Genomic DNA, 20,205 nt, shown 5'->3' with positions numbered 1-20,205 from the left:
GTTGCAACAGTTGTGCTTGTGTGTCTAACCTTGGGCCTCATGACAAGTAGGTTGATTTTAGGTGCAGGGATACACAGGCACTGCTCACAAACACAAACACTGTTGACACACACGGACACTGCTCACACACACAGGCACTTCTCACAGACACCGGCACTGTGCGCACACATAGGCACTGTTCACACACACAGGCAGTACATACACACACAGGCTGCTCACACACACCGGCACTGCGTGCACACATAGGCACTGCTGACACACACAGGCACTACATACACACACTGGCACTGCACACACACACAGGCGCACTGATCACACACAGGCACTGTTCACACACAGGCACTGTCCACACACAGGCACTGTTCACACACAGGCACTGTTCACACACAGGCACTGTTTACGCACACAGACACTGCTCAAAAACACATACACTGCTCACACACACAGGCACTGTTCACACACACAGGCACTACATACACACACAGGCTGCTCACACACACCGGCACTGCGCGCACACATAGGCACTGGTCACAGTGACTGCAGTGTGTGAGTGTGCAGGGTAAACAGTGTGAGTGTGCAGGGTGAACAGTGTGTAGTGAGTGCAGAGTGAGTGCGAGAGTTACTGTGAGTGCAGAGTGAGTGCGAGAGTGACAGTGAGTGCAGAGTGAGTGCGAGAGTGACAGTGAGTGCAAAGTGAGTGCGAGAGTGACAGTGAGTGCAGAGTGACAGTGAGCGTAGAGTGACAGTGAGTGCAGAGTGAGTGCAGAGTGACAGTGAGTGCAGACTGACTGCAGAGTGAGTGTGACTGCAGAGTAACAGTGACTGCAGAGTGACAGTGACTGCAGTGTGTGAGTGTGCAGGGTAAACAGTGTGAGTGTGCAGGGTGAACAGTGTTTAGTGAGTGCAGACTGAGTGCGAGAGTGAGTGTGAGTGCAGAGTGAGGGCGAGAGTGACAGTGAGTGCAGAGTGAGTGCGAGAGTGACAGTGAGTGCAGAGTGAGTGCGAGAGTGACAGTGAAAGTGCAGAGTGACAGTGAGTGCAGAGTGAGTGCAGACTGACTGCAGAGTGAGTGTGACTGAAGAGTAACAGTGACTGCAGAGTGACAGTGACTGCAGTGTGTGAGTGTGCAGGGTAAACAGTGTGAGTGTGCAGGGTAAACAGTGTGAGTGTGCAGGGTGAACAGTGTGTAAGTGTGCAGGACGACAGTGTGTGAGTGTGCAGGATGAACAGTGTGTGACTATGCAGGGTGAACAGTGTGAGTGTGCAGGGTGAGCAGTGTGTGAATGTGTAGGGGCAGTGTGTGAGTGTGCAGGAAACGAACACTCAAACTAAGTCCACCACACACATACATAACACCACACACATAAGACCACACACACCATACACACACCACACACACATACACCACACACACACCACACACACACCATACACACACCATACACACACCACACACACATAACACACACACAAACCACACACACCTCACTCTCTCAACACCACACACTCGTCACCACTCACCACGACACACTCACCACAACACACTCACCCCCCCAGGCTCACCCCCACAGACTCACCACCACACACTCACCACTACACACAAAACAACACACACAACAACACACCCCCAGCCATCAATGAATGCTTTGACCCGGCACAAACACCAACAACCATCAATGTACGCTTTTACCAAAAACAAACACGACCATGCATCAGTGCCGCTAAACACCCCCGCACACAACAAACAATGTCAGTGCAACTTTCACCAAACACACACACACACCAACAGCTGACAGTGCACCAGCCACTCTTTCAATTGGCACAATCATCAACAGCTGTCAGTGCACCCTTTCACCAGCCACACTCAGTAACAGCTCTTACTGCACACTACCACCAGTCATACACACCTCAGGCCACCACTACACGCTTCCACCAAACACACACACCAACAGTCATCACTGCACAATTCCTACGGGCACACACATCCACCACCCATCAATGCACACACCAATTGATAACGCATCCACCAATTAATATTGTACCTATCGCACTATGCTGCACTTTACCTTTTAAAGATAATGCGTTAAAGTGCAGCATGCCACCATTGATAACATTCCAATCCAACACACATATCTCCAACACACACCACATGCTTCCACTCCAAAACACATGCCTAAAACACATTGCCATTTACAATGCCATTATCTCTAACTCAAACAAACCCGAGCCCTAATGCATTTCTAATGCTTGTTCTAAACTGGTGTGGTGTCCTTTTGTAGTGCTAACACTGTATTACTGTTGGTTATGTGCAAATGCTTTACAGTTATTAAAAAGGGTTCCCTTTGCTCAAACTCTATACTGCACCATTCATGCCTCAAAGATACTCATACCCACCAAAAAGCATCATACCTCACTCGGAATGTATCAAAGCACTTATATAACACCAAGTTATGCAAAATATATATATATATATATATATTTTAATCAGTAAAAACCTGTCTATATATACAAATTATATAATGATAGTATATTAAAAACACTTTAAGAAAACACATACATCAACAACACAATTATCAATGATTACAGTGTCCCCAAAGGAGAATTGAACACAGACAATCTACTTTGTCATATAGACGTTAATTTGGTTTTACTATAAACAGCAGATGGCATGGGTCTTGATTCCCTGTCTCTGTTTGGCTGCTGAATTGTCCAATTTTATAAAAAATCTGGGCGCCGACGCATTTCAGTGTCATGATATAAACTGTATCTATAAACAGGTTTTTGCCAATTAAATATATATATTTTTTTCCATAACTTGGTGTTATATAAGTGCTTTAATACATTCAGAGTGAGGTATGATGCTTGTTGGTGGGTATGAGTATATTTGAGGCATGAATGGAGTGGTATAGATTTTGATCAAAGGGAACCCATTTTTTAAATTTATGGTTATTTGGGAGCTCCATCTCTTTGTTATACAGAGCCCCCTTCCTTGATTTCAAGGCAAATGCTTTACACACGGCCTGGATAAGCCTAGCTGCTTGTGCCAAGCTACCAAGGTGGTGTGCACAGGTTATTTTAGGAGTGTAACTCCCTTATCCTGACTAGAGTGGTGGTTTCTGCCTGGCTTTGGCACATGCCCTAGCCAGCCAAAAATCCAATTTCTAACAGGGATGCCCAGTCCATTAGAGATGTATTGGACTGGTTGAACAACCAGAAGCCCCTCCTGCACTTTACATCGACCATCACAACGGAGAGTTTAGCCTTCTTGGATCTGGTGATTTTTTCCAGTGAGGGACGCCTACATACAAAAGTGTTCCATAAACCCACCGACAGGAGCAGCCTCCTCCTAATCGAAAGCTTCCACCCGAAGTCATTAAGGGATGACCTCCTATTGGGACAGTTCCTGTGCCTTCGAAGGAATTGTTCCAACACATGAGACTTCAAAGCAGAAGCTGATACTTTGATGGGCAAACTACTGAAGAGGAAGTACCCACATAATTAAAATAGCACTACGTAACTGGAGAATTCTTAACTTCAATGGTCTTCACCTAGAGAAACCCCTCTTCTCCTGAGGTGAGTCACTAGGGGCCCAGCGACGATAGGGCACAGGCATCCTATGCTTGGTGAAGACACAACACTCTGTCTAACATAAAGACCCACACATAAAGGATGATTTGTCCTGCTCCATATAGTAGTGCAGGGCTGCAATTAGGGAAGAAGCATTTGTGAACAGAGCCTAACTAATTATAACTCCTAGCGTTAGCACACAATAATGGTAGGACTGTTATAACACTACTGATCAGCTATACCGACAATCCTCCTACAATGGGGTGTTCTGTATAAATTCATATGTACAACTGGTCTCTATGCCAGTACTTTTGACAAATATGGTAGGATTATTACCACACCACTGACATGAAAAACGAACATTCCTCCGTTAATAGGGTACTTGCATGAATTCATATGTGTCTACTCCAGGACCTATTACAAATATCTGCCTGCGCGATCTCTTCACTCGCAACCCTTTTTTTTTTGTTTAAGAATTTTAGCAAAAACACAACAAGCCATACAATAATGTAAGTGAATATAATAAGTGAAAACAGGAGGCACTAGAGTTAATAAAAGAAAAATTTCAGAAACATCAATGAGGAGGAGAAATAAAAGTCAAGAAAAGAAGAAGAGAGAAGAAGGGAAAAGAGGGAGAAGAAAAAAAGGAAGGAGGAGGGGGAAAGGAATAAGCTAGGTAAGAGTTTGGAATATGCAAGAAGAAGAACAGGATATGAACTCATATGAAATGGGTAGAAGAGAGGAAAGAAACAAATGAGAGCCATAGGAGATCGGAATTAATTTTTAGAGGGACAGAAGAAGAAGAAGCAACAGAAATCCTATGTTCATCACATATGAAATTCCACCAAGTTATAACAGAAATTTTGGAATTATCTTTCCAGCAAGATAGAATCACTTTAAATGCAATAGCAATAAACAAATCAAGTAACCGAGCATTAGATGAGACCATATCTATATCATCTGATAAAGAACCTAAAAATACATTTGCTAACGAGAATGATGTAGAACATTTAAGCATACGCATGCATATATCCCATATAGAGTTCCAAAATGAGAAGACAGAAGGGCAGTTAAACAGTTGATGTTTGAGTGTACCTGGTACGGAAGAACAAGACCAGCATACAGAGGGTGAAGCAGGAGAAAAGTTGGAAATACTTACAGGTGTAAGAACAACTCTATGATAAATGAAAAACCTTTTTATACGCAACCCTTATTATGAACTCCAACATGGACAGGGTTAGCGGTCTAGTCAACATTCTGCCGAGAACAAGCCGCCAGCTGCGTATGCCACAACCTGATGACACGCACGAACAGAGACAGATGATTTATCGTCCATGGCCGCGCAGCTCACAGTAGCTGCACGGCGCTGGGAGAGATGACTTGTCAGTGATAGCTCACCTTGACGAAGTAAGTCCAGGGGGTGAGGGGGCTCACATATGGCAAAAATTAAACTGACTGTCCCGGTCCCCGCTACCAATGGAGAGTTGATTCCACATTGTATTCGACCTCCATTGGATTCTTCCTTTGTGCGGATTAGTAACACTACCCATCGTTACACCGTGGCACGCAGCTGAAACTTAGAGGCACTCCAGTCATGCCTGTGGGGCCCAGGAATTTAAAACTTATTGATTACGAACTACTGTAACCCACAAATTCCCTCCTTTTTTATCTCCATCATTACAGTATGTGACTATAGGGAGCTGTCCTCGCTCCCCCGCCAGTTCAAGCATTGTTGTTAATGAAACTCAGTAAGATTTGCCGTGTGCATGATTGTGTTGCCACATTAAGCAATGATGACCCTTTGTTTTAATACACCTCAAGGGCATCACTTGAACGCTCCCATGGGACGATTGGCCCTTCACATTCTGGTGGGAGCTGATTCTTAATTACAGCGCCCATTAAGTCGCACTTTAGATATAGAGGGTTAAAACACCTTTTCTACACTCTTGTTTATATTTTTATCACTGAGGCACCTTATTTTATATGTTGATGTATGTAACTTTCTCATTTATTTACAGGGTTCCCACTCTACCACTATAACTGAGCCTTCACTCAGATTTGTGTCTACGCTCTACTCCACATGTAAGGAGGTAGGGATGTTGTCTTAGGGATCTATCTTTCTTAGTCCTGATGAAAGCCAGGGATATTGCATAGCTGGCTGAAACATGTCTACAGTTTGCAGATTGGAGGGGTAGCTGGTTCATTAAAGCCCACCATACCACCATCCACTGGTCCTTAAATGACCTTTTATTCTGACCAGGGAGTCCATCAATAAAAAGTTCGTTTGGAGATCTCTGGATGCATTTTATTTACTTCTCTGCACTTCTCACTTGATCCCGCACTGTTTATTTGTTGCTATATCTTCCCCTCCCTTTTGCTCCACCTCCAGCGTTAGCTTGCACTAAGGTGTGTTAGCAGCCCTATGATGAAGCATGCCACAGATGTCTGTGGGTGAGGGCAGTATTAAAAACGTGTGTGTTTTTTCACCTCTATATGGCAGCGACATAACTTGCGCAGCCCAATTTCTATGTGTGTGTGCTTGATTTGTATGAGCCATAATCTTGGCTTGAGTGTTTGATTGCGTGTATGACTGATGTGAGTTGCCCTCTATGGGTTTCTGAGTCACTGCACATTTCGTATAAAGGATAATAATATATCCGAGCGGTTAATTACATAAAGTGGTTAAAAAAGAAAACAATAATAATAAAATATCATGCATAAAAGAAAAACATGTTTAATTTGAGTTTACAACATACAATACATGAAAGTTATGTTAAATAAAACCTACCGTTATATACATTAACACTTGCTATAACATTTTTACAAAGGTTTCACTCGATCATTCACCAAATATTTTATGTATTGAAAGCATTCGTCCTCATAAGACATCTGAGGATAGATTCTAAATACTTGACCATATTGTTTGCATTATACTTCTATCAAACCTTTTGAAGAACAATATCTACAACAAACGTTAACACAACACATACAAGATGAAAACCTAAGACAATGTGACAATTCTGTGTGCATTCAGCCGAGATGGGAGACCAGCTACCGTAGCCTAGAATAAAATAAAACAGAACAAAACAAAAACTGTCTCAGACATTGTTTTATTTGCAAAAGTAAAACATAAAGAAGTATGGTAAAACATACCTATGATTTGATCACGTTCTGGGTTTGCTAAAGTAAAAACAAAGCACAGAACAATGAGTATTTTAATTGAATGCTCACAGGAATTTATTATTTTAATTCAAATTAAAATGTTAACACATTCTGGCACTAAACAAAGGTTCCAATGTTTCGTTATTATTCATAAAGCAATAACCGCTTCCCAAGTTAAGCTTAAAAAAACACTTTTTAGGGCACAGTTGCAAACAGCTTTACCACAGTTTTAACCTGACCTATTGTTTCCAATTTGTGTTTGTTTTGGGTCAGCTCATTGTTCATGAGTGGATGGCTTTGCTGTCTGTCTGAGTTATTTCCTTTTAATTGAATGGCTTTCCTCCCTATTCTTGTGATTGTTCCGCTAGGAGTAATTCGGACAAAGTGTAATGATATGATAACGTGTATACTTCCGCTGCATATTAGAGAGGATCCCTAATATTTGGTATTCAGCACTCTTTGTGATGGCATGGGTGTCAAGCTCCCTCCTCCTAATTGTCATGTGCATTGACTTCCCTCGCTTTCGCTAACAGTTACATCCAGCCTCCCCTGTTCTGTACTCCTTCAGTACAGTTGCCACCTCCCCTTCAGTCCTTAACATCACCATTATCGTTTCAAATTCCCCTTCAACACATCCACCTCAGCGCTCTCCTCGCACATCCTAAGTTTTCTTTTCTCGCTGTTGTTTAAAATACTGTGGGGCTCATTTACAATATTTTGCCGTAGGGAAGCACTGCAAGGATTCCTGCTGCGCCGCCCTATGGAAAAAGAAAAACACAGGTACCGTTGCACTATAGTGAAAGGGTAGATGCGTTGTGGGAATTATTGTTTTGTGCAGGAAGGGAACCTTTCAGCAAGAAAACAATCAAGGGAGGCAATTTGTCCTTTTATGTGTTCTGCTGAATACAGCACACATAGAAAGAAGAAATAATTAAGAGAAATACAGTTATGTCTCATTGTTGCGCCCCCCCTATGCCTTCCCTGGGCAGGGGTAGGCTGTTGACACATTCCCAGGTTTACAGAAGGTTGTAAAACTGTGAATGTGTCAAATGCCATGCGTTTTGAGTGGGAGCACCCGCCATAACGCCCATGGCATGGCTCCCCACAGGGTGACTTTACGTCGCCTTGTAGATATGGCACTGCAATGTGTGCTGCCGGAGAGTAATTTCAAAGTGACGTTTAGGCGGCGCAGGGGCTTGTAAATGTGGCCCTGCATTTGCAGAGTTTGATTTGTCTCTTTAGGAATATTGACATCAGAGCTTAAACCTGCAGTTTCTATGATGTAGGTAGTTATCCTGTCCCCTGTTATCCACAATGTTGATTGCAATACATTTCTTTGTTAACGCATCATTTATGTCATAACATGAAAAAAATACTTTTTTATAATTCATTTTCAATTATCAGTCAGAACCTTTTTCCTGACTTGGACTTTATTTATATTTTTGATATTTTCTGATGGGCTGCTTTTTGGTTTGCAAAGTTATGCTAAAAATAATAACTGAATCTTGAAAGTGATGACGTCTTCCCCTTCCATCAGCTCCTTGCTGGCGGACTTGGAAGCGATGCAGCTAAACCAACTGGTCTCCTCTCCCACCCATATAGGAGGACATATACTCGACCCCTTTTTCACCACCTTAGCTCAGGCTAGATCAGCTGACCCGATGATGGTGGGCTGGACTGACCATTTGCTGGTCAAAGTGAGATGTCCCCTTGACAACCCTCAACTTAAACCTGTTGACAAACAGATTTTAAAGCGCAATTGGCGCAAACTGAAGTTAGAGGAGTTTGTCAGGATTTTGGAGGCGCAACCACTAGGCAAACTGCAGAATGCAGAACAGGGATATGAACAGTTCTGCAAGTGGGTCCTTACTGCCCTCGACTCTCTTATACCTTTGCGTTGGGCAAAATGTCATATTAAAACTCGGAGCCCTTGGTATAATGAGATTCTTGCCGAGCTCAAGAGAACCTGCCGGCAAGCTGAGAGGGCTTGGAGAAAATCTTTTGATCCCACGCTAAAATCACTGTACTTTGCTCAGCTTAAGATCTACCACAGAGCTATATGTCAAACCCGGGCCGCATATTATGCAGCTGAGTTTTCCAATAGCCCTAACCCCTCTAAGTTAATCTTTAAGGTACTTAAGGACTTGATGGGGAAACGGGCCACCTCGCAAGTAATATGCACGGACTGGCACTGCGAAAATCTGGCATCCTTTTTCGTAGAGAAGGTGCAGAAAATCTACCGTGGTTTTATTCCATCTGCTCCCGGGGATACTCCGAATGACGTGAAGGTCTCGGTGTCCGAAACCTTGTCCACCCTGCCGGCTATGTCCAACGGGGTATTTGACATTCTGAGCCTTAAAATTAAATCTGGCTCCCCCCTAGACCCACTGAAGCCGGAGTTCTTCGCCCGTCTCCCGCCTCTCTGTCGGGAGCCCATTTTGGATTTGATTAATCTCTCCCTCAGTGAGGGCATGGTTCCGCCATCCTGGAAGCAAGCTGTGGTCAGCCCTATTTTGAAGAAAACCAACTCTGACCCCTTGCTCCCGGAGAACTATCGGCCCATCTCCCTCTTACCTTGGACCGCCAAGGTCACTGAGGCGCACGTGAATTCCATCTTGTCTGCACACCTCTCTCGTAATAACATTCTTGACGAGAGCCAAAATGGTTTTCGCGCTCAACACAGCACTGAAACTGCTTTGCTCTTTATGATCGAGCATTTGCGGTTGGTGCTGGACGCGGGGCAGACTGCGGCGCTCCTATTGTTAGACCTGAGCGCCGCGTTCGACACGGTGTCTCACGACATCCTGTTGCGGCGATTGGAGGAAGTGGGTATTGTGGGGAAGGCTCTTCAGTGGTTCCGCTCCTTCCTCTCGGACCGGTCTTTCAAGGTAGCCATTCCACCTGGCCAGTCCTTGCTCCATCCCCTGGAACTGGGAGTCCCTCAGGGCTCTGCCCTTAGCCCCACTTTATTCAACTTGTATGTGAAGCCGCTGGCTGCTGTCGTCAGGCAATTTGGCCTCACCATGACATCGTATGCCGATGACACGCAGCTGGCGGTGACACTTAGTGGGGACCCTGAGGTGACTGCGCTCAGATTCCGGGCAGGACTTATAGCTGTGGCTAGTTGGATGCGTAATAACTGCCTACAGCTTAATGCCAAGAAGACCGAGGTCCTGATTGTAGGGAAGCAGGCGGACCTCTGGGGAGATCAGTGGTGGCCTCCCGAACTAGGGGTGATCCCCCTCCCAGCGGCCGAAGTGAAAAATCTGGGGGTCTGGCTGGAGTCTAATCTATCTTTTACCAGCCACACGAAGAAGACAGCAGCCACCTGTTATGGTATTCTGCGAGGACTGAGACCAGTCCTCAAATTCTTCGACCCTCCCACTCGGCAACTGGTGGTGCAGGCCTCCATCCTTTCCCGGATTGACTACGGGAGCGCTTTGCTTCTAGGAGTCAACCAGGCGGAAGCCACTAGGCTTCAGAGGGTGCAGAATGCGGCTGCACGGGCTATTGTTGGCCTCCCAAGACGCTGCTCGGTTTCGACCGTTCTGACCTCTCTTCATTGGCTTCCGGTCAGACAGAGAATCAAATTCAAGGCTCTCTGTCTGACATTTAAGATTCTGAAGCTTTCCTCTCCCCCCGCCTTGGTGGGCCTCATCTCGGCGTATGTCCCCTCGCGGTCCCTCAGATCTGAATCACTCCATTTGGTGAGTAAGCCTAGGTTCAGGCTGAGCAGGATGGGAGGTCGTTCCTTCCGTGTTCTGGCGGCTGATCTGTGGAACTCCCTTCCTGTGCACATTCGCGCCCTTAATAGTCTGACTCTTTTTAGACGGGCCATTAAAACTCACTTGTTCTCCCTGTGATCTGAAATTCTCCTCTTTTCAGCTCGGATCTGTTGTGTTGTGTACATGATCTGGCGCCAGGACGCCCCTTTGCTGGGGCAGCTGTTGCGCCTAATAAATGTTATTAACATAACATAACATAACATAACATTTCAAGTACGAAGAATGCGTTCCAATGGATAGCAGTCACAATGAATTAAAAACAAATATTTGTTCATGTTATGGCGGCTTTTAACACAGTTTAGACCACTCTGGCATATGACGTGCTACAATCTGTTGCAGTATGTCAAGGATTTCTGGCATGTTGTTTCTTGCTTAACCATGCCGAAGACCGGTAGGAGCTTCTTAAAGGAGTCCATTGAGAGTGAAAAATGTATAATAAGAAAGAAAAAAAAATAATATCTCCTATTGGGGGTTGAAAACTAGACACAAATGATATGTCAATGGGGTCTAGTCACAAAATGTATTTTGTAGTACGTTTAGTAGTGCAATAGTACTACTCACGGTCTGCAAAATGTTATTCACTATCCCAGGAGCGGAGGTCTCCACATCTGCCTCTCCATATCTTTTATGTGTGGAGCAGGGCCGTAACAGGCACCGAGCATATCCCAGTTGGCCCACCAGGTGAGGACTGGATTTGGACCCCTGGGGAGCCGATTTTGTTACCGGGGCCGGTTTTGCAGCATAACTGCAATATCGGCCCCCCTGTAACAAAAGCAGCTGCAGTGTTTTCCACCCACACAGTCCCATGCCCACCCCTCTCTGACGCTGTTCCGACTCAATTATCAGGGGCGGTTTGTGTTCCGAGTCTGGTCCTGGTTATGGGAATCTCTGCATACATACATTTTAGTAGTAAGAGTGGGATGGATGGAAAAGGGGGAATACTTACTGCTAAAGCAGAGGGGGTTTGGTTGGAGTAAGTAGAGCTTAAGGGAGGGCTAAAAAGAAGTTCAGGGAGGGACAGTCAGCAATTCACAAAAGAATAAGCCCACTGCTATTCACAAACTGCAGTTATTACAGTCAAAAAGGGCTCAAACAATTGTAAATGTAGTCCAACTCAGACCTGGGGTAAGTCCGGCACCACATATGGCCAAACACTGGAGCTGCAAAAGTCTCACATAGAATATAATGCATGTAGCGATGTAAATAAGGATACCTTAGGAAATAATATTAAAACTAAAGCATTTATTTAGACTTCTTAGCAATATTATAAATGTAATTACATTTTAAAAAATGCACACAAGTAAAAATGTTTTGTAAATTTTTAAATATTTCATTAACCTATTTTAATTTTGGAAATTATGTATTTTTATTTATTAAATAATTAAACAATTGCAATTAATATTATATGCAAATGTTAGCAACTTTTACTGCATATTAAATAAATATAATAATTTTACTTTATGTGGTTTAAAAAAATAAATCTTTACAAAATTATTTTAATGGAGTAAATATTTAAATTAAAATAAAGTTAACAATTACAAATACATAAGGGGCAAAGCTTGCCATACTTGCAAATGGCCGCATAGTAGTCGCGCTCCACCGGCTGCATTTCTATCCTACCATAATCTTGCAGTGCAAACGGTCACAAACCAGCCGCATTTACATGCAAGCTGCCCCCCAGTGACCGGTAAGTGCTGAAATCCCAGTGCGGCCCCAAATTGTAATTTTGGGTGGATGGAGCAGCGTGGTACGGAAGCCGTGGCATGGCAGCGTGGTGCAGCAGAGCTGCATGTCTCCGGAGGCATCTTTATCGAGGCAGAGTGTTGTGGCCTCTTCCTGCTCCCTGCATCACAGGAAGAGAGGCGGAATTGGGGACAACACACCAATCGCCCCTCCTCTGACCATCAGCAGAAACAGGTCTGAAGGTGAGCGGAGGCCAGTGATCAGGCCGGGTGTCAGTGAGGAGAGTGGCGGCACGGCCTACTAGAGGCCTTGTCTGGTGTTGGGCAGCCTGCAGTATCCTTCCTGTTGCGGCAGAGTAAGAAAGGCACTAGCGGTGATCTACAGGAGCTGGGGGCAGCAAGATGGATGGTTTGTTGCAGCCCCGCCTGGTGGACCAAGACAGGTGGATGAGTGAGACTCTCTTTGATGCTGGTATGCACTGGGGCCTGCACAACATAGTGGACACCATTATTCATTGTAGGTTACAGAACAGCACACACCTGGGCACATTTGGGATCTTGGTAGTATTGTGGCAGATACATTATGTGTGATTATTGGTCTATTTGATACCAGCCGGTGACACCCTGATAAACCCCCTAAGAAGAAAACAAATGATACTCAACAGATGGAGGTGGTGGATTGGAACGCTCTTCTGTGAACTACTCGTTTAACCCTCAGAAGGCACTCTGCAAGTGGAGACAATTATTGGATGCCCTGTTAGCATGGGCTCTGGCAGACAAGAAGTACCACTGCATCTGCAGTGAAAGCTTCGGCCTTCCTGAAGGGGACTGGACTCATCTGGTGGCTAGCATCAGGATATGGGGTGCCTCGACTGGTGCTGCACTGCTTGGGGCTTACTGAGTTCTGCACTGTGCTGTGGGTGCCCTCCCTGAGATGATAACGCATTGAGATGCAGGAGCTCAAGAACTTAGAGAGATCATGCTGCTAGTTTATTAGTGATATACCACGCCATATAAATTGCATTTTACACAAAGACGGAAGAAAGGAGTGGAGGTGTAAGCCCCACAATGCAAAGATAGGTAAGATGGACAAAACACACTCAAACTTTAGTTTGACCCCAGGACAACTTCGAGGACTCGGGATGAGGAGACTGCCTCATCTAACGTCCAGGGGGCTGACCCGAGAGCATTAGACTATGCAGACGTGAAGCAGATTTTCATAGCGATGCAACACAGCCTTACAAAAATAGATGGTAAAATCGATGCTTTACCATTCCGAATGGATCGTATGATGGAAAGGCTACCTACGCATACAGAGCGCTTGGACATGGCAGAGGACAAACAAATCGTGACTACAGCTGCCAGACAAGGGTTGACAAGCTCCTCATAACACTACATACAAAAGCTGAGGATCTAGAAGCACACTCTTGAAGGAATAACCCAAGAATAGTGGGAGTGGCAGAAAGTACTAATATAGACAATATGAAGTGTTTTGTGGAATAAAAAAGATTTATTAGGGAGTGAGACCTTCTCTGAACTGTTGGTTGTGAACAGGACGCACTGCTCTTTAGCACCACGCCCAGTCCCGGAGGCATCGCCTCGACCAATCACTGCACGCCTATTGAATTATAGAGATTGGGATGCTTCACATTGCAGAGCTAGAGATCTTAAGGTCCTTAGATGAAGGTACAGAGTTATCTCTCTACCTAGACTATACTCAGCAGGTACAGGAGGCAAGTAAACCATTTGCTCCAGCTGAGTACAAATTGCAGGAACTCCAGCTTGAATACAATATGTTATACCCAGCAAAGGTGAGGCAATAATATTCACTGATCCCAAAGTATTACAACAGTTCATGAAGAGTAGGGAACCTAGAAACTCAGGGCACAGATCTCCCAGGTGAGACATTGATGCAGAAGGAGATAGACAAGACACAAAGGAATGAGATTTCGTTCCCTCCCAACACCTATGATCACAAACTGTGTACTCTGGAATTGGATTGAAGGGGAGAAAATCACATTAGCCCTCCACAAATAAGATTGATATCATTTAAGCTAAATGTGTTACATTTAGTTTCCTCTGTGCTCTTTATGGCATATTTGCTCACCTAGGGCCAGATGTATGACCTGCAAAATAGCGCCTCGCAAATTGTGAATCATTTGCAACTCGCAATTTGCGAGGCGCTCTTTGGCATGTACAACAGTGTGTTTCACACTGTTTGCGATTCCCAATGCAGTGGCAAATTGCGAGGCTCATGAATATTAATGAGCCTCTCGTAATGTGCGCGCCCATTGGGAATGACAGGCCCTCCCAGGGATGGTGACCTGCTTGGCTCAGCAGATCACCATTCCTGGGACTGCTTTTAAATAAAGCAATTTAAATTTAAAAAAAAATGCAGCCAGTTTTCCTTAAAGGAAAACGGGATGCATTTTTAAAAAAAAAATGAAATGTTTTTGTTTAATTTTTTAAGGGCAGGTAGTGGTCCCTGGAACCACTGCCTGCCCTTAAAAAATATTTTTAGAGACAGTTACAAAGTGGAAGTGTTCCCATGGGACCCCTTCCAAATTGCGACTGCATTACCCCCCTCTTGAAGAGGGTGGTAATGTGCTAGTGTTTTGTCGCAAAAAAGTCATACATGGGGTTGCGGTTGCTATTAGTAAGGGAACGCCCCTTCCTAATAGCGACTCGCAATTCCAAAATTGCAAGTCACTATTTAGGAGTTGTACATAGCCCTTTTACATTTTGCAGGTGCAAATGGGTGACAAACCTGTTTGCGCATGCAAAATTGTGTCGTACATCTGGACCCTAGTTTGAAGTGAATTTTTGTATTGGTTCAGATTGGGAAGGGGTACTGGGGGAGCAGAGTGGGGAAATTTGGTTATAGAGAGCTACTGCTAATTGAATATGGTTAGAAGTGTTGGGTCTTGTGCATCCTTTGTGCAGTATGGTGATCACTTTCTGAATGCAGCCTGGTACATGATTTATTTTTATTTTTAATTGAGTACTTTCAAGACAAAGCATACATTCAAGAATGTAAAACTGTACATGACAGATCAAGCACGGGTAACCCACAAACTCCCGCCATCCCGCCCCCCCCAACCCCCTCCCAGGCATCAGATATATATTATTGCCACTCTTCCGTAATACAATGATACATTTGTGCACGTCATAGAAATAACAACCAGTAAGAACAATCCCTGAGGCACCTGCCTGATGGCCAGGAGACCAGTCGAAGTAACAGTACCAATCCTTCAGATTCCGGGATGTCGCAGTTCAATCAGAAAAACTCCAGCACATAGAACAGCACATTTAGAGTATGCCAGGGTGAGACATCAGATAGTCTGTGATAGGGGCCCAAAAGTCTTTAGGGCAGGAAGACTCCGGTAACACCTCTTCATACATCTCCATTGATCTCTACAATAGAGCAGATCACGAAGCCACTGCTTTATAGTAGAGGCAGACCTTGATCCCCATCGCTGTGCCACCGCCCTCCTTGCGAACAGGGTGGAGATCGCAACAATACATCTTCTAGCTGGATTCAGGCATTTAACATAACCAAGGAGGCACAGTTCAGGCGTACAACCTACCGGCTCCGACACCACATCCGTCAGAATGTGAGCCACTTCAGACCAAAAGGCAAACACGCCACTACACAGCCATGCAACGTGATAGAAATCTGCATTCGCAGCACCACAACTCACACAGTTCACAGTTTCTCTCAGGCCATATTTATATAACTTTAAGGGGGAGTAGTATACCTGATGTAGGTATTGAAAATGGATAATTCTAATGTTGCAATTGGCTGTGAGACGGCCTGTGAGCTGACAGCATGCCGTCCATACCTCCAGCGTGATGGGGTTGCCTATCACAGTCTGCCAGCACAGGCATGATGGGTGTTCCTCCAGTTCTCGTTCCTGCAGTGCACGAAGTGCCGTGGGCTCCGCAGGGAACTCAGGATAGGCGTCACGGATAGCTTGACGGACCCGGACATACGTGAAGTTAAACAAAAAGCTGCGGTCTACACCATTCTGAGCCTTGCGCAAAGTTTGAAAGCGACCCTCCCTATATAGATCACCCACTCTGATGATGCCCGCCATCGCAAGCTCCCTCAGGGCAGAGGACACCCACGCCACAGCCACCGCCGGATGAGACGCTAGGGGTTGTAGTGGAGGAAATAGGTAAGAAAGCTGCACTTTGGAAGCCAGTGCCCTCCATGCCCATGACGTGCACAACAGAGGATTTATTTCAGACCGGGACCCACCCGAACCTCCCGAGAGGACCATCGCCTGCAACGGGACAGTAAGAACTGCATTTGTTTCGATAGCCACGTGAGGTTGGAAGCGTTGCGCGAAGTGCCAGTAATGAGCGAAGTGTGCCTGTGCACACAGGTAATAGAGGCGAAGATCTGGAGCCTCAAAACCCACCCGATCAAAGGGCTGCACTAATAAATACCATCTACATATGGGCTGCTCCCCCCCCCCCCAAAAAAAGGTCAACAGCGCCAACTGTAGTGTGCGTAACAGCGCTATATTCAGTTTTTCTGGGTATGTTGCATCATGGGCAAGAAGACAATTTTTACTACGGTTATCCTATCAGCCAACGATAGAGGAAGATGCGACCGACGTTTGGCTTGCTCAGTAATGCGCATAATGGATCACCTATAATTCTCCGTTATCACCACCGTTGGGTCTCGGTGTATCCACACCCCCAGGTATTTCACGGGGTCGGAGTTCCAGGACAGTCGAAAGTCAAGTTCTATTTCTTTTGTGTGCGCAGTCAGTGGGAAGACCACTGATTTGGACCAGTTAATACCAAGTCCTGAGAATCTTTCAAACTGAACATATTCCCTGAGTAGCGGTGACAGGTATTCAGAGGGCTCATGGACATAAAGCATTATGTCATCCGCGTATAGGGAGACAATCAACGGCCGTTGTCAAAACCTTAATTCAGCAGCCGAATGCTTCTGACGTAGCTTACATACCAGAGGCTCTAATGCTAGGAAAAAGAGCATGGGTGACAGGAGACAGCCCTGTCTCGTGCCCCTCTCTATAGGAAATAATGACGACACCCTGCCGTTGACTCGCACTCTGGCAACCCGCCCACTGTAGAGGACCCTAAGCCACTGCACGAAGAATGGGGGAAACCCCATCCTGCTCAGGACCGTGAACATGTAGGACCAGTGCACGGAGTTGAAGGCTTTCGCTGCATCAAGCAGCACATTAACAGCCTGAAAATCCACTTCGAAATAGTGCAGTGTGGAGAACAGTGTGCGCATATTATGAGTTGTGGAACGTTCCACGACGAAGCCAGACTGATCTGGTAGCAGTAATAGGGGTATCAAAGGCTGTAGCCTGGTGGCTATCATTTTCGCCAATATCTTTGTGGCAATTTTAATGATTGAGAGAGGACAGTACGATCCATACTTATTGGGGGGTTTGTCTGGCTTCAGCAGGGTGACTAGAAGGGCCTCCCGGAGTGAAGGCGGCAAAATCCCAGTGTCGTAAGCCTCTGCGTAGACTACTAATAACCTTGGAGCTAGGGTTGCCGCGTATACTTTATAAAATCTGCTCTGTAAACCATCCGTCCCAGCGGCTTTACAGGTTGGCAGGGCCATAATGGCTTCCCTCACATCCTCCTCATCAAAGGGCTGTACCAAATATTCACGATGTACATTGGACAGCCATCTCAAAGCTACATCATCAAGATAATCATGTGTCTCCTCAGTAGAAGGGGATTCCCTAGCTGCATATAGATCCTTATAAAACTTTAGCACAACGTCACAGAGTTCCTCCGTCGAGAGACGAGGCTCACCATTGTCGTCAATGAGCTCAGTGATAGGTTGTTGGCTTTGGGGCTCTGCGAGTTTCTGGGCAAGAGAGCGACTAGGCCGTCCACCCTCACTATAATACCTAGCTATTCTGCGCCGCGAGCAGTGCCGTAACTCCTGGTCCACAGCTTCATTATGCTCCGTGACCAGCTCCCTTATTTCTGCTAGCTTGTCGGCAGAGGGATCAGCGTCGAAAGCGCGCTCCAGGTTTAATATGTCAGCAGCCAGTTTCTGTACCCTACGTCAGATATCCCTCAGGGCACTGGACTGTACCCCATACAGGCTCCTCGAATGGTGACCGTAAAGGCCCCCCAGAGGACACCCGCGCTCTCTAAGGGCAACCTTATAGACCAGCTATCCTAGGGGTAGCATGGACAAAAGCAGTCTTAGGCTAAACTCAAGAGGGCATGTGAAGCCAGCTGTTTTACCAAATGTAAACCTTTTAATACCAAATGAAAGGACACCACACAGGTTATATATTCAAAATACATATGTATTTATTCCTAAATCAATCCCCTTTATGAGCACAGAAGCACAAGCGCATAGCAAGTAACTTAAGATAGCATACAAAAGTTGCACAAATATGGATAGGCCCTGGTGGCCCGCTAAACCATATACTAAAATAGTGGTATAAGAACCACGTCATGAACAATGGTAAGGCCTAGGGCCTTGGGAATCGCTGGGACTACACTGGACTAACAGTTGTTAGGTAGTAGGAGGCCCACGGGATGCGGGTGCAGTGTCTAAATGCACACGCGTGCACACATAGAAGTCAATGGGTGCGTAAAGTTAGAAAGTTAAAGATTTAGGAGTCTTCCGACTGGACTAGAAGCTAACCACTTGAAACTAGGACACTAGGGGCCATATGTATCAAGCTAATTAGCATTCGCAAAGGCCGAAATTCTGCGAATTTCGGCCTTTGCGAATGCTAATTAGATAAATGGTATGTATCAAACATGTTTGATGCAAAATAAGGAATTGCAAAATTTGCTATTCCTTATTTTGCGATTGCACTTAAGGAATCGCAAATTTTGCGATTCCTTAAATGCAATGTATCAAACAAAAAATATTCAAAAATTAAGGATTCGCAAATTACCACCAACTTCTAGTTGGTGGTAAGTAGCGAATTCTTTTCAAAAAGCTTTTTTACAAAAAAAGAAAGGTGCCCCCAAATGTCTTTTTCAGGGGTGCAGCAGGGTGTTCTTGAGACACCCCTGCACCCTTGAAAAAATTCCTAATTTGCGATTAGCAAATTGCTAATCGCAAATTGCACTTTCATTCCTATGGGCCTCCTGGAAATGAATGGGTAATTTGCGATTAGCAATTTGCTAATCGCAAATTAGGAATGCTAAGGAATCGCTATTGAAAAGCGATTTTGTACATACATATCGTTTTGCGAATTCCAAATAGCGATTCCTTAAAATTCACTATTTGGAATTCGCTAAACAGAAGTATGATACATATGGCCCTAGGAGAGTTACTCTTCACAGGAGCACCGCAGTACTCGCGTTACCTCACCCACGGGACGTGGGTGCATAGGTCCCAAAGTGTGTCGGGTTTCGCCGTGGAGTTCTATGGAGCCTTGGAGAAAAGATGCTGCAGGCGACCAGGAGAGAAGAGTCTGGTTGGATCCAAGGGCGGATCGAGGATGGAACCAGGAAGGAATCTGGCGATGTCGGGAAGCAATCAGGTGCTGTTGTGAAGTTTGTCTCCGCTGCCACGTGGACCAGGAGGTGTCGACGATGACCAGGAGCTGGACACGGACTGTCCCACAAAGGCTCTCGCTGTTGGCGGTGTCGGTTTTCGATTCGGAATCAACAGGCTTTGGCAAATGCAACCCACGCAGGAATCGAAGATGGCTTATGGATCAGACCAGCAAGGTCTGATGGGCTGCTCCTTTTTAGGGGAGCAAGAGCCAGTCTGGAGCAACCAGACCAGCATTGGAAATTCAAGGTTTCGTTGTCGCAGAGGCCACTAGCCAACGGGCAAGTGACAGGACAGACGCGTTGAGCAGGAAAATGCAAAAGGGCCCCACCAGCACTCGGTGAGTGTGGAGAGGTGATCTTCGATGCAGTTGGTGCTCATGGCTGGGGCTTCTCAATCCCCAATGCACAACTTCGAGAGTGCCTCAGAAGTTGCACGGAAAGCAATTCGCTGGCTTTCCAAGATGGCCGGTCCCACG

General features: G+C 45.5%; 1 protein-coding gene across 11 annotated transcripts in view; it reads right to left on the bottom strand.

The window, feature by feature from the left end:
- LOC144770317 (GLIPR1-like protein 1) overlaps nucleotides 1-20,205 on the bottom strand; it is a 1,599,314-nt gene that overhangs the window by 300,651 nt on the left and 1,278,458 nt on the right. For 9 of the 11 annotated variants that reach the window (XR_013598866.1, XR_013598868.1, XM_078654790.1 and 6 more), the window contains 2 exons: nucleotides 6,721-6,747; nucleotides 6,277-6,628 (listed from right to left, as the gene is read on the bottom strand). Coding sequence is in view for 9 of the 11 variants with exons in the window: in XM_078654790.1 (XP_078510916.1) it covers nucleotides 6,507-6,628; nucleotides 6,721-6,747 (149 nt within the window). In the remaining 2 variants the exon portion in view is untranslated. Of the gene's footprint in view, nucleotides 1-6,276; nucleotides 6,629-6,720; nucleotides 6,748-20,205 lie in introns of those variants that run through there. The other 2 variants (XM_078654750.1, XM_078654767.1) reach the window with 1 other exon arrangement.

The sequence above is a fragment of the Lissotriton helveticus genome, chromosome 1_1 (assembly GCF_964261635.1).
Source record: "Lissotriton helveticus chromosome 1_1, aLisHel1.1, whole genome shotgun sequence".
NCBI lineage: Eukaryota > Metazoa > Chordata > Amphibia > Caudata > Salamandridae > Lissotriton > Lissotriton helveticus.
The sequence above is the reverse complement of the archived record's forward strand: the minus strand, read 5'-3'. Positions and strand labels throughout refer to the sequence as shown.